This window comes from Fringilla coelebs, assembly GCF_963513975.1.
Source record: "Fringilla coelebs genome assembly, chromosome: 11".
NCBI lineage: Eukaryota > Metazoa > Chordata > Aves > Passeriformes > Fringillidae > Fringilla > Fringilla coelebs.
Window position 1 is genome coordinate 17,451,882 of NC_140037.1, and position 24,119 is coordinate 17,476,000.

Consider the following 24,119-nt stretch of genomic DNA (forward strand, 5'->3'; position numbering starts at 1 on the left):
AGTCTTGAAATGCCAGGAAATGCCCATCCAAAGGGATGGGAATGCCTTGATACAAGAAATCAATCTGAACTACTGCTGCAAAATTTTGTGGGGTATTTTTTTCCATTCTCCTGTTTGGGGAAAGGAAGGGAAAGACAGAAGCAGACAAGAAAAGAAGACTGTTCCAACTAGAACATGAAAAAAAAAGGAAGATGAAAAAGATTTCTACTAATGAAAAAGTCTACTGCACTGTAATCATCACTTTCCTAAAGGATCACATCCCCTCAGGTTATCTCCATTCATCTCCCAGTGCAAGATTATCTGAGGACTGTGGAAGATCTGGTCATGGGCCCTACTCCTAGCACAGCACAGAGTTCAAGAGGAACTTCAGAACTCCTAAGATTCTTCATTTAATATTTCGCCAGGTTGTAGAAAGGACCCAGTCTTGTCAGGAAGAGACAGAATAGTTGCAGCAGAGAGAGAAATATTTATGTTGTGTAGAGTCAGAGATGTGCAAGCCAAGGGCAAGTTTCAGAGCAATGTAATGGAGAAAGGAAAAGTGAGCCCCTTTCAGGACCAGTGCTGAGCTCTGCATGGAGCCAAAGAGGGAAGAAAGCATGATTTAAAAATTTAGAGAAGAGAAAAAAAATCCAAAATGCAAATTGCTTATTATGCTTTAGAGTGAATCTGTCCATTTTCATGCATCAGGGCAGCTGCTGACCCTGTGCATGCCGACAGACCCCTGGCTGCAGCACCACAGCAAATGACCATGGTCCTGTCCCATCCCTCTTCAGGTCCCCTCTTGGACAGCCAGAATTCTGCCACTTGCAGACCTCTGACATGCTGCTGGTCTTCTACAAAGCCACAAACGCCTTTAAAAGTCACAGCAGTGTCCTGGCACCTGTTTTTGACTCCCAAAGTGAAGAGCAATCAGAGTGCACCACTGCCATGGCACTGCCTGTGGAGGTATTGTCCCCTTCACACCATTGCCAGAGGGCACCCTGCAATAAAGCAAACATTGGTTTCAGCTATTCCCATGGAAACCCTCCACTGGATATCCTGTGGAAAACTGTTCATGAGTCAGGTACCTATCCACAGACCTCCTTGGGTCATGGTAGCTGAAAGGCAGCAGCTTGGGCTGATGGAAAATGGAAGCTGTGACATTTGGGGTATTTTCTGAAACCAATGTTTTTAGCTAGCAGGCATGTTCCTGTCCAGCTCTCAAATTGATTTTTTTTTTCCTGGATTCTCTACACAGCGCCACAGTTGCTGCATTATGCATTGAAAATATTTACAAAGACATCAAAATTAACTCTGGGTTGGACTTTGGCAAGCAGGGGAGAGAGGTCAAAAGAAAACAATTCTATATGTGGAGAAGCTGCTTCATTTCACTGCAAAAGAAACAGAGCGACTGGAAGACCAGCTCTGAAGTCAAATAAGATGAATGGCAACCACAGCAAGGGCCATAAAAACACCAATAAAAAGTAAGTTGCCATAAGGGAAATACCGGGCTCAACACCTCTCCAACAAGGTAAGCATAATAAACTCACTCCTAACAGAGACACCAGTTTATTTTTTCAGGTGCAGCCTAAATACAAAACCAGGGAGAGATGCAGGAGAAGTAGCACTTAAATTCCCTCTGCTCTGTAAATAGTCTTGCTTGTTGATGGAATGAGTTGCATGATTTAGATCAACATAATCTGACCTTAAACAATGAAATTAACATCCAAAAGCCAATGCTGCTCCTTGCCTGAGGGCTGCAGCAGTTCCTCTGCAAATCCCTATCTCAAACCCTCAGAGGAGAGATTCCTCCCATGCTTGTCTTGGCACCTGTCAGAGACCATGTTTTATTTTACTTTGCACCAAGGCAAAGAGGTTCTAAATATTCTGGAATTAAAACAATCACAAAACATGAAAGTGCTTGTAAGGCATTTCCACATTCTCATCTGGCAAGTGAGTGGCTGATTTACAAGCCAGCTGTCAATACAGAACAATTGTTCACCTCATTTTACAGGAAAGCAAGAAAGTACTTTAAAAACAATACTTGCAGTGTGGAATACTATGAAAAATTGGTTTTTTCCAACATGGCAATCGGTGACTGGTCAAGGAGAGATGCTTGTTCAGCTTTCTCAGGAGCCCCCAGGAGCTGGGACCTACTAAGCAAATAAACAGAGGCTACCCCAAAGTTTTCCTCCCTGCCAAGAGCATCCAGCCCATCCCTAGAGGTGCAGACCAACCTCTCCTCCAACCATCTGCACCTTGTGCCAACACACAGCAGGATCCCACAGGCTCCATGCACCCCAAACCCCAGAGGGAAGATAATCCTCAAGTTTTGTTTATCTAGGCCAGCACAGCTCTCAAAGCAAGACTCCAGCTTGGAAGTGTGAAATGTTGAGGTCTGCAGAGGGCGGATGGCAAATGCTTTGCTCCCTTTGGATGTAACCCTGCCTGAAATGGAAAGGGAATACAAAAACCTGCCCCATGCAGGTGTCCCCGTCCAGGGACACCTCTGCAGTTTTCCTGAAAGAAGGAACCAAATGAAAGCAAGAGAAGTGACCTTCCATCCCCCAGTTACAGCTGCACAGGACTGATTACAATGCAACAGCAGATGGCATTGCTCTTTCCTTAAAGAAAACAAGCACGCTTTGGGGAACTGTGTGCAACATCACAGCACCAAGAAGGGCAAATCAAGCCTTGTGAGAGACAGGGAGCTGACTTTCAAGTCACTAGTTTCAAGTTTGAGGCATCTGGCACTTTTCTGTACAAGAAAACCTCAGGACTGTCTCTTCACCATTGGCCATGCTGCTGCTCACCACTGGTCCTGGGTGACCTGCAGCCACCTCAGTGCCAGCCTGGCAGTGCCCCAGGGCAGCCACAAACGCCCATGAAATGTCCTGATGCAGTGACATTCCAGCTGCAGGACAGGGATGACCAAGGTTTAACCACACTGCTCACAGAAACAAACAGCTCCCAGCTGCAGCTCCAGGGTCTTTCCTTCCAGCTGGCCCACGGGGACACCAGGCCAGCCCAGTCCTCAGCCCTGACCAAGCACCAGCCTCACAGCTGCTCGTGGTGGTGCCAAAGCTCCCCTTCCTGGAGACCCCAGTCTCCAGTGAAGTGTTCTGCTCTTTATTTCTGAACTGCTGTCTGCAGAAAGAGCCCAGCTCTGCTCCACACCTCCGCCACTTCTTCATATTAAAATCCTGACATAAAACTCTGTAAGACAGTACCACAATGCATAAAAACTAGAATTATCTAGTAAGGACAAGTCAACTGCATTTTGAAGGAGCAAGTGTGACTTTAGCCCAGAATGTCATTCATTACTACTAGGAAAATACACAAACCAAGGACACTTCATTGTATACCATTAAGCATTTCAAAGTATCTGAGTGACACCACTGTACTAAGTAACAGACTACTCACTTTCCCATGTAATTTGTTTAATAGGCAGATGAAAACATTAGAAAGACAAAAGGGAGTTTTTATATTCTGATCATTTACATTTTAGCTACATTAGCAATCAAAAGCATCATAAGCAGTGAAGAGACTGTTGTCAGATACCATTTTGATGACATGCATCCTTTTAAGTGTATCCAGTGTTCCTCATATCATTAGAAGAAGGGGGAAAATTAATAGAATACTAATGGCCAAGCAAGCTCCGAGTACAAATTTTTTCTGTTCATGTTATCAGCCCACATTTTATCTCCATTTCTTCTTGAAGACCATTTGAAGAAATAAAATGGAAATTTGAACATACTGTCTGACAAATTTTTCTCCCATGCTCCACTACACCTGAAGGGCTACCAGAACCATGGGCAAAGCTCCTCATTTCTATACCTTCAGATTCTTCCTTCCCACCTTTTTTTTTTTTCTGTGATGCTGAGACCACAGTTCTTTGCATGCTCACCAATACACACCTGTTTCTTTGCATCCCCCCTTTTGTCCATACTCAACTCTGTCACCTGTTTTCACCTGGACTGCAAACCCCAGACAGAAGCAGGACCAGACAACACCACCACTGTCCCATACAGGGGCTGGGTAGAAACACTTGTGTGTGTATTTATAAGCCAATGCTACCTCATGGCAATTCATGTGGACAAGCTGTCCCTAATCCCAGATTTCAGCAAGAACTTGAATTATGCTTTCCTTAGTCCTACTGCAAAGCTCCCTGATGATCCCTTCCTTTCAAAGGACAAAGGAAAACCAACACTGAAAAGGTCACAAAGGATTAACAGCACAGCCCGTTGGTATTTTGCCTCCTCTTGTGCTTTTTACTGGGTCTCTAACTCTTAAGAAGTGCACACAAGCACCAAACCCAGCTGGTTTTCCCCATTTTACTCCCACACACTCCCCAGGGCAGCACACAAGGAGCTGTACATGGCATATCTCTGCATGGAGAGGAACAGAGACTCAGAATATCACAGAAGAGCAGAGAAAGTCATAGTCTGTTAACTGTAATTAGAGAAAAAACAAATTTATGAGGCAAATCAACTCGGATGTGTGTGAGCTCTATACCCTAAGTGCACAGAGGCTAATGCCTTCTGAAGAGTTTCCATTGCTCCCTGATAATCCATACTTAATCAGATCTTTTTACCTTAATGCAGATTTCCTCTCCCTGATGCTCCTGCTGTCCTTCCACCCCTCACCCTTGCCCCCTTATGTCTTCTGACAGAAGCCCACCACAACGGGCAACGGGCCAACATAATTAATTTTTCAGTAAAAGCCAAGTTGTTATTTTCTCAGAAACGTTTTACACTTCAGAAAACGTCAGAAATGTCAGAGTCCATAAGCAGAAACAAAATCAGAGATCTGCTTCCCTATTAATACTGCATGACCTCCTCAGCCATCTCACTCGGGGAGAGGCAGACAGTGGGAGGGGGCCAGGGAGCCAAGCAGCTTCAGCCACTGGCTGGTTAGAAAAGCAAACAAATTAAATACAAGAGCACCAAACCAAATGCCTCTGCCTTGAGAGCAGGCTGAAAAGCTGCATGCTGCTCAGAAGAAGGGGCATGCAAAGCCCAGAGGAGAGCAGAGTGGCAAGGCTTGATCCTCAGCGCTCAATCAGCCTTCAATTCCTTCTTGGACGCTTCTGCGTGCAGAGGTGGCAACCCAAAATTGCAGCTGTCTGTAGAGAGGATGAAGGAAAGCGCTGTGTTGACTCTGCTTGTCTCAGAGGGATCCCTGAAGCCTCCCCTCAGTGCCCACCCAAGACAAGGCAGGGGGTCAGCTTCAGAAAAAACACGTGGGAGTGCTGATTTCTGTCCCCTGTCACCCCTGAGCTCAGCTGCTGCTGTTTTACTGCGCCCTCAGCTCCAGCACCAGCACAAACAGCCTTCCTGAAGCCTGCAAACACATCACAGTGAGTTATGTGCCCTCTCAGACCTCTACAGAGGCACAAAAGGAGATATATCTCTGCTTCCCCAGGAGAGCCTCTGCAGGAAGGCTGGGACACAACAGGCATGGAAGGTGCAAGACACCAACCCCATTTCCACAGGAGTTTTACAGCCCCAAAGATCCAAGGGCTCAGTCACCACCCAGTTTCATCATTTGTTGTAGCTGATGGCCAGAAGTACCAAGATGTGTTTAAACAGGGCAGATTGCCTCTTACCCAGAGCAACTCAACATTTTAGTATTACTTAAAAATCACAGAACCATTTGGGCTGGAAAAGCCCTCTGAAGATCAAGTCCAACTGCTGAGCCAGCAATGACAAGTCACCACTAAACCATGTCCCCAAGCACCTACACGATTTTCATATCCCTCATGGGATAGCAATTCAAACACTCCCCTGGGCCACCTGCTCCACATGAAGCTTTGCTCCAGCCTGCTGGGGATCCTTACACTTTTTATTGCTCCAAGAACCAGGAGCATCAATGTTCCTGACAGAACTGAGCAGTGCTTTCTCCACAAAAGGGTGACATGAGGCTCCGCTTGGGCTATTGCAGCATCTTCTCTGCAGCTCCTGTTACAGATGATAAACTCATCTTTTCTTTCTTTTCTTCCTCCATTTCTCCTCTCCTCTGAGCACACTAAGGAATTCTAAACATTTTCTGGCATATTCATAGTGTTTAGAGCCAAGTCCTTGAACAGGTGATCATTTTTCAGCCCATAAACTAAGTTCCCTTGCTGGGTTAGTCCCCAAAGGGCTTAGAAAATGGCATTGAATGGAAAAATACCCATACATGCCTTGATTTGCTTACACTGACTCCTGCAGCATCACAAACACAAATGAAAAAAGAGGTAGAGCCATTTACAAGATTGGAACAAAACTTTTCTTTACAAATGCACCAGCAAATAAGTAATAAACTCAAAGTTATGAAAGGTTTGCTTATGATCAAGGTTTGTCTTGTTCATTTATTACAGGATGAATAAAACAACATCACAGGTACCTGAGATCTACATGGCCACAGCAGGTACAGCTCACACAGATCCAGCTGAGAGGAAGTGACACATATCCAGAGGCTTAAAAGCCCTCTCACATTCCACAAGCAAACTCACTTTAACTACAGCTTTGAGTCCTTTCCAAATCTCTGAATGAATGATCACACTTCAGAACAGCAGAAGAGCTTTCTGCACGAGACATTTAGATTAAATATCATAACTGATTACAGGAAGAGCTGGTAGCCCTGCTTATTACAGTTGCCTGATGGTTCTGATCTTTAGACCCTATTCCTACTTACCTATAATTTTACCAAACTCCAACCATCTGGACTGCAACTTCATGTGCCTTTGGTCTGCCTCAGGCAAATTTTAATTTCAGCCAAAACAGTTCAACTGCTTTCAAGAACAAGGCAGAGAAGAAAGATTTATCTTTCCTTTTTTGCCTACAGTAAGAAATCCTGCTGACCTTTTCTTTAATTAGCTAAAGCATTTCCCAGACTCTGAAACAGAACTCAGCTTTTGACAGGATTTTGTTCAAGTCTGTATAAACATGAACTTTTTGGTCACAATTTGGGGGTGTGGTCCAGTTTGGTGCATTTTTGCTGTATCATCAGGAATACACCCAGATGCAAATAATTTTGTCATAAGAATAGGAGATAGAATAAGAGTTGATTTTTTTTTTTTATATTTACAACCTTGAAAGCTCACACTTTTTAAAAGAGAGCTCAGGGCCTGGTGCATTAACGCTTCTTTTTATTAACTTGAAGACCAAATGGAAGTACTGAAAGCTGGACACTGCCCCTCCAGCTCTTTGCCTTGCCAGTTTCAGAGAACCAAAGGTGTGTGGTGTAAAAGTCAGCTTTAACCAAAGAAGCTGAAGCCAAGACCCAGAACTTGAATATCTATTGCTACACTGCAGTGAACACAAACTTAAAAGGTCTTTGTTAGGGTCCATCAAATTCTAGTTTTTCTATCTGTGAAAGAAATGTGCTTCTGCTCAGTGGTGAGCATATGAAGCAGCACAAAAATAAAGTACTCACATGCAACTGAAAATTTTGAAGAATTCTATCTTTAGGCGTCATTTAAAAGTATTCAAAAATAGGCATCAAACAAAAAGGAGAAAGAAAACTACTCATTAAGGGACATACATCCAGTGCCTTTACACAAGGGAAAAAGCTTGTGGGAAAACACATGAAGCTATAATTAAAGGCTGTATTCCAGTGCACAAGAAACCAAATTGAGGTTGCAGAGATTGCCTGGCTCGTTCATAATCTTTATAAACTTTTCACCCTCAGTGATGTCCTGATGCAATTTTCTGGACACAATTTTGCTGTTGGTGTGAGATGAATCCAGGGGGATCAACATGCATCTGGAGAGGTTACTTTCTTCCAGCTCTGCATCTTCAAGATGCATTTCAGGACCAAATATTTACTTACTTATTTTTCACACTTATGTCACAGTGAAGCATCACAAGTTAGACAAAGAAATGGGTTTCAACCTCTCTCCAGTTCCAACACTGCCTTCTCATTTGATGTGAAGCATTTGCTTTTATTTAACACTGGTAATGCAGTGCACTTTATAGAGCATCTTCAAGGTAAAAATCTATGCAACCTAGTAAAAAAATAGCATTATACTGTCCATTAGTTCAAGAAGAAGATTCTGAATCACATCCCTTAGAAAATGAACCATTTCTTCAAATGTCAAATGCACTGTTTACTCCTCACTGGTAGCAAAACGTGATGTACAAGGTTACCAATATAATTTCCTGGCCATTATCTAAACAAACAATCTATGAACAAAGCAAGAAAGGGGGAAAAGTAGCTTAGCACCTCCAGCTTTAAAGCTGCTGCAAATTCCAACATACAAGTGCCACCTCTCAACAAACACAGAAGAGCTGCTGAGTATGGAAACATACCTTTAGTCTTTCTTCAGAAATACAAAGCTCATTCTCAAGGACAATGAAGGCTGCCTCAGTGCTTTTCAAGGCAGATCTTCCCCCTTTTCAAGGCCACCCCTCTGAATGCAGGCACCCCTTCCCTGCAGCCTCTCAGGAGCTGCAGCAGGAGCCTGACCCCCGGGTCCCTGCAGTGGGTGCTTTCCCTCTGTGCCAGGAGCACCTCAGCCCCATCCTGGCTGCCACCCCCAGAGGAACCCAGCACAGCTGGGCAGATGTGAGCCCACAGCCAGCCAGGAGGTTCTGGGCTGTTCCTGCAGAGCCTGCCAGCGTTCAGGCCATGCCCCAGCAGCACACCACCAGCCCAGGGGCCAGGGATCCCCCTGTTGGGGAAGATGAAACAGGAAAGCCTTATAAATATGATTGCCTGGCAAAAGATTTTGAGATTACAGAAACTATAAGCAAGATTGAAAAGAAAGCAAGCTTTGAGATACCTTAGTTACTGAACAACTGGAAAAAAATGGTTTGGGTGGCTGAAGGTAATCCCCTTTTGATGGAACAATACCCTCTGCTTGCAGGCAGGGAAAGAGAGACTTTCTAACACCTCAGGGTCATCTCAACACCAGAGACCTCGACAACCAAGCAGCCACACCATCCTCCTGCTGGACCACAGGCAACAGCCACCATCCCTCTCCCTGATCTCCCCCACAGCAGCTCCCTGCTGGGGCTGGCACAGCCACCTCACACGTGCTGCTCCTGTGTGCCCTGGCAGTGCTTTGGCAGGGCCAGCCTGGTGGTCCAATGTCACCCCGTTCTTCTAAAGTTCTTCTAAGCCTTCTGATGGTTACATTTTTGTAATGGAGTTTCTCACACACTTTTCATGTAAATAATGATGGTTCTGCACTCCTTTCTGAAGGAGGAGAGAATTGATGGGCTGTTGGTTTGACCAGTGTGGTTGGAGAGGCGGCAATTTCATCCTCCAATCCGTGGTTACTTTTGGAATTCTGTAAATATCGAGGTCAGGAAATAAAGGTGCCTTTTTTGCCTTGGACACCTCAGCATGTGAGTGTGGTTCATTTGGTGCTGTATTGCAGCAGTCCAGCACCATCCTGCCACCACACACAGCTCTTTGCAGAGACAGAGAGGTCAGCAGCCATCGCCCTGCTCCACAGGAACGGGAGCAGAACTGACCACTGTCCGCTGCCGGGCTCCTGTGTTTCCTCAGCAAAAACAAAGTCCAAGTTTTCAGTGTGTCTTACTGACATATGAACAGAGGCCAGCTCCCCGTGACTGAAGCGTTTGCTGGAAGCAGAAATGCTGTGCAAGAGATTCAGCTCTCTTCTTGTCATTTTTCTCTTCAGACAACACTTTGGTTTTGGTTTTTTTTGATGTCTTATCTGCACAAAAGGAGGCTTAGCTGCAGAGCCCCCCCCAGCTGTTCACCACAGCCCCACTGAGGGGGGACAATGCCTGACACAATCACAGGTGACAATCCTTCCAGGACACCAGCCAGCTCTCAGTGAGCACAGCACCATTCCCAGGGGTGTCCTAAGGAGGTGGATTATGGCTGTGCAGCTGGACACTGCAGACCAAGCACTCCCCTGACAGCATAAAAAACAACCTTAAGAGCCTCATCCAAAGGGAAGTTGTGCGCCTAAATCAACACTAAATCAACAGCACAGATTGCCACAGTACAAATGGGAGCTCTGACCCTGTCATGATCCGGGCTGGCAATCTCAGCTGAAGGACCAGGGATGCTATTTGCTTCCATTTAAAGAACTATTTTGAATTTATGAGCTGATATTTAAGAACAGTTGATAGCCCACTTACATGGCAGACTCAAGCAGATTAAAATAATTTCATAATTAAAAGGCAGTAAAAGCATGTGTGTCATTTCAATATAATTCCTCAGAAATTCAGTAGCAATCTGATTTTATTTTTTTAATGAGATAGATTAGAGAGTACGCATTGATCTGATTAGGCTTCACATTCTTTCCTCCTTTTAATGTAAACCAATCTCCTTACATGGATTACTAGGCCTATTTAATTTCCTTTCCCTAGAAAAGGGAACATCATTTTTCACTGTGATCATAATAGGAATTTGACCAATACAAATACCCTGCATTACTGCAATCTGTTACTCACCAATTTCCTTCAAAAGGAGTGAATGCCAAAGCTGTGAGCTGTAATCCTAGAGGCACAGCCTTACTGTTCTCTACTGCTTTTATAATTGCTTCTTTATGGCACTCAGTCATAGATTTTTTTACTTGAAAATGACAAATTTGGGAAGAGCTAATCAGCAAAAGAATTCATTTGCAATTGATCTACACTGCACTTTGTTTTGCCTTGTCTCAGAGGGTTCGTTTTTTTAATCTTCACTTGCTAACCAACTGGTTTGTGGTTCTTTTTTTCTCCCAAGCACACCTTCAGATACTTTCTTTCCAATTAAGTTCTGGGGGTTTTTTTTAATAGTAGCAGATTAAACATGCAGTACTTCCCACATTTAATTTGTCATAGAAGGTGCATTAATTCCTAAATGCAATACTTCATGGAAATAACTCTACTTTCACACATCAGAATTTTCTCTCATCTCCTGTGCTGCCACACACAAACCCAGATGTGCTTCTCTGAGCAGCCAGTGTGACACAGGGCACAATCTAGCCCCCATCAAAACCACCTAAATAAGCTCAGCCACTGTGCACACTGCAGCAATCACAGATTCCATCTAACACTCTCTCTGGAAGTGTTCAAAAACCACACAGATGTGGCACTTGGGAACAAGGGCTAGCAGTGGGCTTGGATTCAATGAGCTTAAAGGTCTTTTCCACCCTAAGAGACTCCATGATTCCTATGACAGCTGCAAGCAGACACAGCACCAGGTACTGCATCCCAGTACACCTGGATGGAAAGGACTTTTCCAAGTAACTGCTTTCCACAGTCCAGCCTGCATCCCCTTCACAGCTGCAGGAGAAAAACCTAAACTCAAATATACTGCTGCCACAGAAACAAACACAGAAGATCCCACATCCCTCAGCATCTCTCCACCATCCATGCCAGACATATCTGCTTTACTTTCTAGTGAGAAGTAATAAATCTGCCACAAGCACTTCTTTGATACCAAAAGCAATGTGGAGAGCTCTCTTCTGGGCTGAGGGAATAAAACCAATTTCAAACTACTCAATTTCACATGAGTAGCGGAAAGTTTGACCAAGGCACTGCTATGATTTTTTGAACATTTTAAGTATAAAGCTCCATGCTTGAAAACTGGATTGTCAGTGCCTCCAGAGTGTCCGAAAGTTACATTTTTGCATGCACCAGATAATCCAAGAGGCACTGCCAGCCACACACACTCCTGAGGAAAGCTGTCATCTGTCCTCACTGTCTGAGTGGTGTTTTTCACAGATTAATATACTTTCACAGTAGAATGAAAGATTATAAATTGCTAAAATTGATTTCACATCAGCGGTGAAGTCAGAGTGAGTAACACACCTGAGGTGACCCAGTCTGCTCAGGGGAACGTGAAACCACAGTGTATTGACAGTTTAATTGGCTCAGCAAGAGTTCATTTCCCTCAGATGAAATGCACCATTGGCTATTTTATCACTATATCTTATTGCTGCTTTAAAAGTGAAGCAGATGACAATCTAGCAAAATGTTTTCGTTACAGAGACAGCCCCTGTCTTTATTGCTGGGTGCTGGCTTCCTTCCCCCTTTCCTCCCCAGCAAATGCAAACTAGCTCTTGCTTGCATTTTAAGCACTTTGCAGAATGAGAATGCCTCTATATATCCTTTCAGGACAAGTGATGGAAGATGCTGCTGTGCCCATTTCTGTACTGGAACTACAAAGGATGGAACACAAATATTCAACAGCACCAAGCAGTTCTATAAATACCACATTCAAGGGTAACATGACATTTATATCACCTTACTGCAAGCTAAAGAGATGTCTTTTGACTGCTTTATAGCGTTGGGAGGCATTTAAAGAACGTTAGTACTTGAACTATCAAAAGATGATAACTTGGAGCTCAGAAGGTAATTACAGAAAACAGCCCACTTGTGGAAGCAGGAAACGTGGAGAACAGGGAGCCCTCGCTCCCTGCTGTCTCACAGCTCAGACAGGGAGTGCAGGCAGAGCCCTGTGCTCTGCCAGCGTGGCTCAGAGATGGCACAGAGGCAGCACCACCATGCAGATGTGGAGAAGCTGCAGGCAGTGCCACGGGTCACCATACAGATGTGGAGAAGCTGCAGGCAGTGCCACAGGTCACCATACAGATGTGGAGAAGCTGCAGGCAGTGCCACAGGTCACCATACAGATGTGGAGAAGCTGCAGGCAGTGCCACAGGTCACCATACAGATGTGGAGAAGCTGCAGGCAGCGCCACAGGTCACCATACAGATGTGGAGAAGCTGCAGGCAGTGCCACAGGTCACCATACAGATGTGGAGAAGCTGCAGGCAGTGCCACAGGTCACCATACAGATGTGAGAAGCTGCAGGCAGTGCCACGGGTACCCCGGCCAGGCTGGGATCCCCCCGCAGACCCGGACACATCCCTGTGCAGCAGGTCTGCATTCCCTGTGGAGCTGCAGCATCCATGCCAGGGAGCAGGCCCTGGTGAGCACAGCCAGTCCCTCCCTCGCCCCCCAGAAGGGGGAAAGCAACATCTCCTTCCACATCTCCTTCCACAGCAGCAGAGCTGGCAGGGGACAGCCCCCAGCAGCAGAAGGCACAAACACCCAGAGCTTCTCCACACTCTGAACTGGGGGCCCTCAGCCCAGACACCAAGTGCCATGCTTGAAAACTGCTGAAGCAGCACACAGGCAGTTACAAAAAGCCCCTTATTAACCTCCAAGCCTCATTTCACCCAAGAGGGGAAGGACGTCAGCAGCGTTTAATTGCAGGGCAGAAACAGAGGCAGGATGCAGGGAGGGATCTCAAGCACACACAGCTCCCCACTGCTGCACCCCTCAAGCCATGAGGGCCCCAAAAGCAAGGGTTGGGGAGCCAGGGATGTCTCCTACCACACAATTTACTGCTCTGTGGGCATGCCAGAGGGTGGCTGGAAAGGGCATAACACAGAATCTTCCTGCAGCAGTCAACAAAGAGGTAAATGGAAATGCAGGTGGGAACACGGGAGGCCACGGGTGAGGGGATGCACTGCACAGCTCAAGGGGGATGCAAGGAAACAGCAGCAAAGCCAGCGAGGTCCCTCCTGCAAGGAGACACCCCAGACACGTGCCAAGCTCCCCAACTATGAGCAAGGCAGCCCAAGATGCACCAGGGTTTTGGGAAATCATGGGAAATGGGACACTGTGACACTGGCTGAGGCAGGAGAGGGGGAGCCCAGGCAGGAGGGAGCCCCACACCTCAGGCTCAGCACTGTGAGAGGCACTGAGAGCCCAGGGAGCTGCATGCCAGTGCTGTGCTGGCAGGGAAACTTCAGGCAATGAGAGGAAGAAACAAAAGCAAAACCAAACATCTTTCAAAATATCCCTTCCCGGTAGCGTGCACTGTCATGCAGTTCTTCCAAAGCCATGGTTTATGTGGCTCAGGAGGGCAGTTTCATGCCCTAACTCCTGCATGATGGATTTTACAATTTGTTAAAGAAACTCATCAATCCTCAGCAGTCATTTTTAATGCCCAGAGCCTCCACAAACTCCCGCATTTTGCTGATCCCCCCAATTTCAAATCATTTGAAATTGCTGCTACTATTACAGCTCTGCTCCTAAAGCTAAGCATTATGGCACACTCCAGACTTCCAGCTTCGTGTGCTGGTGTAATAAACAGATTAACTGTGATTTATGAACAATAAGTTCTGGTTATTTGAAAGGAAACATTACCTCCCTAGACCAATTCTGACAACCAGAGATCTCTCATTATGCAGACATTATTTCCACCTACCCGTAATCATTGGTTTAGAGCATCGTTTTCAACCTGGTAAATGCATCACCATAGTTTTCTACTACAAACTTTGTGCATCCAAAGCATCTGGCAGGAAGCCCCACCAAAGGCAAAACACCAGCCTGAATTGACCCAGCGAGACAATTCCTATTTTAAATTGAAGTTATTAAAAAAAAATAATATTAAAGCAACAACAAATTAAAAAGCTTTTGCAGAGAAGGGCCACAGTGGAGGTAGGTGCATCTCAGAAGGGTCCAGCAAGACTCCAGTTAGCAGAGGACTAATTAGGAAGAAGAATGATAAGATGATACAGAGATGTGTTTCTTGACCTTATTTACTTGTAAAGTCTAATAAGAGTTTTAATATTCTCTTCCAAGAATTGGATTCATTCTTTTGAGTCCACTCGAAAATGTCAGCTTAGTATTTTACAAGCCCACAAGCAGGAGTTGACATTTTCACATGCACTTTTCACCTGAAGCTACTAAACTGACCACCCCACTCAGGACACTTTCACGTCCTGCTAAGCATCATTTTACACATTTATTCAGTTAATCACAATCCCTTTCCTCCTGTTTAGAAAAGCTGAGCAGCCCTGCACACTGGTTAGACAGCCAAGCCCATCCTCACAGCCCAGCACAGCTGGGCACATCTCCCCTCTGCAGGGTTCAGCCCCAAGGTCTCCCCAGTCCCAGCACCTCTCCCCTCCACATTCACAAACAGTTATTGACTGTCCAAGGCAGAGACCTCTCCCACCTGCCACATATCACCTCCTCCTGCCCCAAGGGCAGCAATGCAATACTCAAGTCTGCCCAAGACCTGAAAAGAACCTTCCTGAATTATCAAAACTTAATTGGCTTCATGACCCTGGAGTATTAAACTACTCCAAATGATGAGACAAGCTCTGCTGGGCAGTGCTGGTATCGATGGTGCTTAATGTGCAAAAGCTCCCACCACACAGCCCAATCTCTTCTCTACTAATTGTACATCTATCTTGGATTTACCTGTGCAAGGCATAATTAGTAAAGATAAAATTCTTTATATACTTAAACCTCTTTAATAGAATAAAAAGAAATCTCAGCTCCCTCACCTCAACTCTAACATAGTAACAGAGGCTCTTGAAAAATGAAAAGCCTTGAAGGATTTGGAATAAGAAACTTGGAGAGACAATCGCTAATCTTTTATCTTCCAGACTTCAAGCAGAATCAAGTTCTTCAAAGAAAACCCAATAAAGCCCAGACATTTTCATCATAACAAAATAAATAATTCAGTCATACTTTAGAGGACTCCAACATTAGGATTGGCTATTTGATATATTTGTGGCTTAGGTGCCTCTAAACTGATTAAAGATAACCTGATAGAAGCTTGCAATGTCAGAACTGCCTTCATTCCTGACAGATATGAATGGACAGTGTAAATAACTATAAATAACCAAAATGGCTGCATTTATGCCTAATGGAGGATTTACAGCCTTCAGAGCTGCCTGGTAGGACTAAGAGTTACAGCTCTGCCTTTATCCTACCACAGCACACAAGGAGAGATGAATCAACGTCCTCCCCACAGCAGCTGCTCTGCCAGAACCACCAAGAGCCCAATCCAGAGGAGAAAAGGAACAGGATTCTCCCATGAATAAGAAAATAAACATGCACAGGCAGGTTTGTTGGTGTTGATTTATTATGGACTTCCTAGAAACCACTGTGAAGCACACATCCCAAAAGCCCCTCAAATCTCTGTAGCCCCTGCAAGTTTCCCCCAGTACAGCTTTTGTTCTTTTCCAGCTGCCATCTGCAGAAGGGAAGATGCCACTGCCTTTGAGGGAACAGACCAGGTTTCTATTTACCCTTCCAGGTCTCCATTTACCCCCTCCAGGTCTCCATTTACCCTTCCAGGTCTCCACCAAGGGGGTCTCAACTGCAGCCTCCCATTTTTCAGTTTGGGTTACTGCACTCCTAACCTTCCCACCATCCTCTGCATTCCCAAAGCTCCAGCAGCAGTGCAGCCCCACAGGAGCTATTTGGGAAGTGGACAGAAGCAAATTCTGCACCCACACAAGGATTGGGGCAGCTCAGTTCAGGGTCAGGAACGGCCCCATTTTGTGTCTCATGATTTGCACAACTGCTGGGGGATCACAGAGCCACTGACACACTCCAGCAGCACATCAGGAAAGTCCCTCCAGGATGGGACTGGCACCAACAGAAGGGGCTGCAGAGAGGCAGCACCAGATCCTGCTGCTCACTTATTTGAGCAATCACTTAAAAAACTGAAAGCAGCTCTCCCCAGGAGCTCACTGTGCAGAAGCAGCCCCTCACAGCCAGCTCTCCTGTTCCTGTTCTTCTCACTCAATGGAAGGGGAGATTACCAGAAAATCTGACACAAAGAATGGGTGCAGATGCTCCCCTTCTCTCAGGGGTCCTTCTGTGCTAAATTGTGTCACCACCTTTCCCCTTTTTCAAGTGCCTTTTCCCTTGAACAGAGGACTGGTAGGAACGTACCACAAAAGCTGCAAGTGAGCAGTTGCTAAAGCCTTAAGTTTCTGTTATCCACAGAGCAATGTGGCCAATATGCAGCATAAAAAATTAGGTGACCATTCAGAAGCAAATTCCCAAGCTTGGGAAGCAGGAGGAGTCAGGCTGATAAACATGCACACAAGCCAACCCCATGGAACAGAGTTTTTTAGTGAGGAGAAGGGGAGAAAAAGAAGAAGCACATTGGTATTTCCCTGCTCAAGTTTACCTTTCACAAAGTTGAGCCATTCAGATTTAACGCTTAGGAAATCAACAAAATTCATTGAGGGATTTTTTTTGTTGTCATTGTTTCAGTAGGAAAAGGACTAGATGGTGGCAGGGCCAGAAATCCCCCCATTGAAAGAAGCAAAGCTCTAACATCAGAAGAAAAAGAGGGGGAAAGCAAACCAAAGGCAAGGTTCTCACGGTTCTCTCCAGCAGCTGAGTTGCACAAACTACTGTTTAGTTTGGATGAGAACATTTAGCAATACTAAATGGCACATGACAAAAGACATGAGCAGTTCTGAGGTGGTAGGGTTCATCCCAGCTTCAGAGCTGAGAACCCAAACCAGGAGGTGCCAGCATGGATACACCAAGGGAAAGCAAAAAAAAAGCCACAAAAAAATCCTGGAGTAAGATTTAACTGCAGTTGAGGCAGCCACAATCCATTTTAACACTGTCAAACACAGCAAGTTTCCAAAAGATTAAATCACTACTTAAATCATCTTCATAATTTCAAAAAATGCCTTGGAGATAAGACCAGGAGCTAATTGTACCATTTAAATTTAGTGAAGGGAGGATTTTTTTGGTTGGGATTCTTCCTTCTTAACTGCAATAAAGAAAAAGCCCAAGGGTCTAAAACTAATAATCTAATAAACTTTGCTAAGTGAACATTGTAACAGATAGGCCTGGATGAGATTTCCTGTAAATGCCAGACAATTTCCCTTGATCTTTATCAGCAGAGATGCTGCTCTAGCTTCAGCAGGAAGAAATTAAATTTGGTGCAAAATAATAACATCTGGGTGAGATTCTGCTTGTCAGACTAGCAGTCCCTTTAGATGCCAGGGTAAAAATATTAAAATTAACTCTGAAGGATTTCACATTTGTGTTTTTAATATGAGTGGTTGAACTGTGTTTCCATACCAACACATTTCCCCTCTCTGGAGAGAGATGCAATTATCCATCCTCTGCACTGGGTCCCCAGACTGGGGGTCTGACCCAAAGCCACAGTGGGAGCTGTCTTCCCTGCCAGAGCACATCTCAGAGCTGGCACTGCTTCCAGCTGTCCCATCCCTGCGCTCCCAACTCCCAGAGGCACAGGGATTCTGTCCCCAGGACCTGCAGGAGATGCACAGGGGACACTGGGGCTCCTCTTCCCTGACCACTCCAGCATCCCCCAAGAGTGCCTTGCACAGCCCTGCCAGGGGCATCCTGCACAATTCCTACAGCTGGAACAGCCTCTGGCATTGCAGCCATCAAAATACTCTTAAGCAAGCAGCAATCAAAAGCTCAACCTGTTTTTAAAAGTGTTCTTCTGCAAACTTCCAGACTAATTTTAAAGGTAACAAAAGTAAATGGTGTTCAAAGCCTAATGAATCGCCCTTCCAAGTCCAAAACATTTTGTACAAGATAATTAAAGTGAGCTCCTCAATGGTTCCAGCTAGGAATTCCTCCTCTTTAGAGCTTTTTTAATAAGCAGAAGTGGTCAGAAACTGTTCAATTAAATGCTTTTCTTCCCCACCACCAAGAATGGCAATTGCACATACCAGGGCTTCTCAGAATAACTTCAGCTCCAAAACTCCTGCATGAGTCCCTGGGCCAGGGTGGAAATAACAGTTTTTAAAAAATGGGGGGATAATAAAATCTAAGCAAAGGATTCACTTCTCTCCAGAAGTGGCAGAAAGTTCAGAGCCAGAGCACCCAACTGCTGTGCACAACCTGCAGCTCCACAGGGTGTCATTCCCACACACAATAAAAACTAAAGCTGCATTTCTGTCAAATGGGAAGGAGGGAGGCAGTTTGTATTCCACCCAGATTATTCACCATTTCTGAAGCTGGTCCACATTTCCAATGCCTAGGAAACCAATCTTTCATCACTTTTGCTCCATTCTGGTTATTAGAATTGGACCTTAATGGTAACTGCATTAAGAATTACTGGGGGGAAAAAATGTGCTGTTATCTCCTCAGCAATTCATTTGATCTTACATTGAGAAAAACAACATATTAAACTTCATCAGTTGGTTGTGGCCCAGAACAGAGCTCTGCCCTGATCTCACAGGCTTCAGCAGGTCTTGGGTCTTGCTATTAGTGAGGCATAAACAAAAATAAATCAATTATTCTGCAAAAATATCATCATGAAGGAAAAAACGCTTGGCTGCCCATGAGTTCTTTTTTAAACACAGGCAAAAACACCATTAATACAGAATGATGGAACCTCAATAGGACAGCACTCAACAAATAAGCAATCATTTCACTGCACATTAACCATAAGGCCCTAAAAAAATTATTGCAGATTTAAGTGGCACAAGCTGGTGTATCAACAGTAAGAAATATATCTGAAGATCCATTTTGCAAAAAAAAAAAATCCAAGCAAACAAACAAAACCATCATATTCTCATTAGAAAGAGAGCTGCCCCAGACAGCAGAGCACAGGGTCACCAAGCACTCAAATACCCCATGGGGCATCAGGGACCACATTTGGGAAGCAGCAGCTTCTGCCACCTTTCCCACAGAAAAACCAACTTTGTTGTGCACTGGATAATAACAAAACACAGCTGAGGGAGATCTCACTAAGCATCACACTGAGGTGACAACCACACCACCTCACTGCAGCCCATATTTTGGGACTGACAGAGTCAAACAAGACAATACTTGCACAGAGATTTAATTCTTGGAAAGGTGGGATTTTTTGGTTTCTTTTTTTTTTTTAATTTGTACCTCAAGAAGTTTAGCCTTTAAATTGCCATTCACTCTTATAGCTGCAGGAATATTTAGGACAAGCCCTGCAGAGCAACCATACAGCAAACCAGGTATTACTAATCATAAACAAGCATCTACATGAAAATAAGCAAACAGAAAGCTTCCAGCCACTTGAACTTCCAATTGCCCAGTGCTGAGGAAGAGGAGCAGAAATGCTGCCTCCTCCTGCAGGTGACTGGAGCACCACCAGCACTCACTGTCACTGTCATATTTTCTGAAAAATCCCTTTGCCAGGATTTCTTCTCCTGGGAAGCTGAGAAGCCTCAGAGAAAAATGAAAATAATAATTATCTGATTTGCTCCTCCTGTGTTTTGCTGCTTTGGAGTGTGGTCTGGAGATTGTTTACCAACAGCTGCATGTTTGACTGGTTTCATGTGAATTGTTTTGACTTAATGACTAATCACCATCAGCTGTGTCAGACTGAGCAGTCAGTCACAAGTTTTTTATTAGTATCTTGTTAAGCCTTCTGATGTATCCTTTCTCTATTCTTTACTATAGTTTTAGTATGGCTTTCTTTAATATAATATAGTAACATATAATAATAAATTAGCCTTCTAAGAACACAGAGTCAGATTCATCAATTCCTCCTTGGTCCTGGGGACCCCAAAAATGCCACAGCTCACCTTGGAAGACAGCAGCATTCTGGATCACCAGGAATTTCAGCTCCATGCTGGCAGACTGCAGCAGCTGCTCCATGTTCAGGCGGGCAGCTGCCTGGTACTTCTCCTCCATCTTCCTCGAGCAGCACGTGGAGCCCTTGGGGACACAGACCTGCAGATCAGTCCCTGGAGAGGCACAGCAGAAGCAGACAATTCATATTAGGAGAGGAAACCAACTCCAAGCATCACTATGGCTAGCAATTACTGTTTGGGCAAATTGATGGCATTTCTGGAATTTGTCCTGAGCAAGCAGCTTGGCCAAAGCAGAGGGTGGATAAGGCAGAGCCCAGATTGCTGAGCAGTGGCCCCTGAGAGCTGTGCCTGCTCCAGCTCCCACACACCCCAACATGCCAGGGCCAAGCAGAGTGATCCCAGCCTCACCCTGCTGTCCCATCTGCCCACAGCAGTGAGGGGTCAGTGAGGGCAGGAAAGGTGGAGTGGGAGGTGGAAAACAAAGACAGGATTTGAGGCTGTGGATTTACAGTGAATAGAGCAACGCATGGAGTACAACGAGGAGGATATGCTTGTGATTTGCATACAGACTTGAAGTAATTTGGAAATAACAGTGCTATTTCCCTGCAATTTCTACTTTATTATATCCCCAGCAACAACAGTAATAGCAGAAGGACACAACTATAATGATTTACTTGGCTTTTTAGCTGACTGTTAAATTGTACAACCAATGTCCCCGTTCCATCCTGCCATTGCAACAGGCAAAGCACAAGGCCCATTGTGTCACCCGTAACTGTCCCACTGCAGAGGGACACATCCTGAGGGATGCTCTGAGCACTGCACAGGGCAGGAGCCTCTTCAGCAGCATCTTCACTCATTCACCAGGATGGGACAATAGCAAGAGGACAAAGGCTAGAGGGACACCACTTGCTCTGGCCTCTCCAGCACTGCTCAGTGATACTAAACTTCTTTTTCTGACATTCCCAGAACATTTATTTATTGAGAAAGTAGACAACTTCAAGAGAAGTGTTGTTAGCTAAAAATAAATAAAATCTGGGGGGGAAAAATAGGAATCTTTCTAGGGTCAGATAAGAGAAGATGAAACAGAAGAGCTGGAAGTAGCAGCAATAAAAAGCCCCATCTTCCATCAACTTTAAAGAGCAAACTGAGGCTCCAAACACACAGGCAGAGCAACAAGCTCGTATCAAAGCAAATAGCTCTCCTCATGCAAAACAGATCTAATCTGATGCTGCTCTTAGAAATTCAAACAGCAAAAACCAGCTCCATTACAAATGGCAATCCAGGGTCAAAGAACAGCCAGCACCCACATTTCATTGTCTGTCACCCAAAGCAAAAGCAGTTCCCTGCTCGGTTCAGCTCCGCCAGGAACCTGGATTGGGAAGCAGTGCCCAGGCCAGTGACCAACAGCCCTGACAGAGTGAAGGCTCCTCACACCTCTCACTCTGCCTCCCTGCTTGTTATAGAGGGCTTTTCCTCAGTAAAAGCTACTTTGGTAATTTACATCTTTGCTCTGGAAGGATTATGCTTCCTTTCAGGTTCCTGTCTTCTCTTCTTCACAAGAGTCTTTTACCACATCCACTCTCTCCCTAATTACTAGAAAGTGTCAAAAGTCACTTTTGCAAGTGTAGTCTAGAAGAACAGGATTAATATTAATGTCAGTTCAATCGTGTGCCTCCTGAAGAAGAGTCATGCACGGTGCCAAGGGAAAACCAGCTGTCAGGGCTCAGGAGCAGCGACAGCAGAAATCCTCCTCCCTCCAGCCCTATCCATTCCCCGGCACAGCATGGGAAAAGGAACATGAAATACTTCACCTACAACATGCATTGCATGTGGGGAAAGGAGATTTAACCGGTGCAGGCCCTGCTGCTGCAAAAACAAAAAACCCTAAGGGGGAGAGAGGGTCCACACCCCCATCCTGGCTCCATCACTCTCCACTACCTCAGTTTCCCCTTCTGCAAAGCAGGATGCCCAACACAAGTCCCTTCCTCAAGCCCTGTGGCACAGAGCCAGCACCACCAATGTCTCAAGCTCCAGGCTCAGTGATTCGTGAACTCACCCACTCCAGAGGAGCACAGCGACAGGTATTTCATGCATTGAAAAAATAAAAGGGACCATAAAACCATGTAACAGCAAGATACTGCATTAATGAGAGAAGCAGCTGTATAACAGCAAGTTAAAGAGGTTTTTTAAAGTCAAACCCAACTCAATTTACACCACAAAAAGACTTAGCATGGTATTTTTAACACTACAGTATGCCCATAAATTTCTTTTTAATACAAAGCTTATTTCCTCCTACATTTATTATATTAGGACACATTTCAAATTATAAAATAAAAATCCTTCCATGATTAATGGAAATACCAATATAGAAAATCTAAGAGTTGGCAATTAAGAGGTCTCTGCAAGTTAAAGCCAAGGATAGGAAGCAGCAAGGTCATCTACTCACGTCCCATCCTTCTTTTTAGCAATTAAGCCAACTTCTCCCCTTAAATGGATCTTTATTTTTGTGCAGTAAAAAGACAGACACATGCTGTATCAGAGCAATCACAGAGGAGGAGGAAAATGCCTGGGAATTAACTCAGCTTAAAATGTTTTACAGAGACAGCCAACTAACACGGTAAGAAACGTCATGGTAAACACAACAGGACAACACAGGCAGGGCAGGCTCTTGGAAGGTACCAAGGACAAGCTCCTTCTTGGCACAGTGCTGCTACAGAGGGACAGGGAATGGGGGCCTGACTCCCATCTGCCAGCTCTTTTCTGTGTATGGCTTTCCCAGATGGCGAGCTGGCTCAAACACTCCATCTCCAAATCCCCCAGGAGCAGCAGGGATGGGCGGTTTCAATGCCAGTCCCCCAGGAGCCGCTAACCCACCCCGCTGACCCCAGCCCCAGCAGACACAGATGAAACGGAGACAAAGCTTTTGACCTGCAAGTGTATTTGGGGTTTACTCGTGCCATTGCTCCAAGGAGCCCCTTCTGCACTCGAGCTGCAGCCCCCCAGGAGCCCCAAGGGCTCCCAGACCACGCGCGCTCCGGAAGCGCGAAGGATGCGGAGACGCCTGGGAACGCTCAGCAAGCCCACGGACCAGACACGAGCAGTAAATGAATTAGGGTGCCACACGTTTCTGCCTCCAAAAAAATCCACAGGAAAAGGTCCTGTGAGTCATCAAATCCTACCTCAGCCTCCCAGTCCACCCCCTCTCAGCATTTTATCTAACACAAACACCTCCAGCGATACTCTGCTTGTGAGATAGCAAAGCCCATTCCGCTGCCTAATGGCCCTTTACTGTTAAGACCGTTTTTATCTCCCAACCTACACAACCCCTTCTTCTTAAAGTTTCAAGTCATTACACCTTGTAATGCCAGTCTCAGCCCTTGCAAACAACCTTCTCCTTTTGCTATAAATCACTACAAACTCATTTTCAGAAAGACAGCGTCCCTCAAATTGCTGCAACCATTTTATTAAATTGCATTTGGATGCTCACATACCAATCTTGGCAAGATTAGTGAGATGATGAGATGCCAGGCACAGCAGCCTGACCCTCTGACACCCAACTCCCCGGCTGAGAAGGCACTGGCTGCAGCCCCTTCCATGGGTGCAGGAGCACCAGGCTCCGTCAGAACTGTGCCATTTATGCCATCTTGGGGAACAGCAGTGTAAATGCTCCAGCAATTTTGCATAGGCTCCCAGCTGACAGAAAAACTCTAAAGCTGCACTAATTTCAGTAGCACCCTGCCTCTCCTCCTCCCGAAAGGGAATTTTTACTGGCAGTGAATTTAAACCATTACATTTGACTTTGATGTACAATTATTCCCGCAGATAGGTGGTGAGTACAGCAGAAGTGAAAATCATTT

At 45.2% G+C, this 24,119-nt stretch overlaps 1 protein-coding gene across 1 annotated transcript in view; it reads right to left on the minus strand.

Annotated features, from left to right (window-relative positions):
• GPC3 (glypican 3) overlaps window positions 1–24,119 on the minus strand; it is a gene marked incomplete at both ends in the record, with an annotated part of 140,005 nt that overhangs the window by 110,714 nt on the left and 5,172 nt on the right. Inside the window, one exon of the mRNA XM_084213233.1 lies at window positions 20,254–20,415. Within this exon, the coding sequence (XP_084069359.1) occupies window positions 20,254–20,415 (162 nt within the window). The remainder of the gene's footprint in view (window positions 1–20,253; window positions 20,416–24,119) is intronic.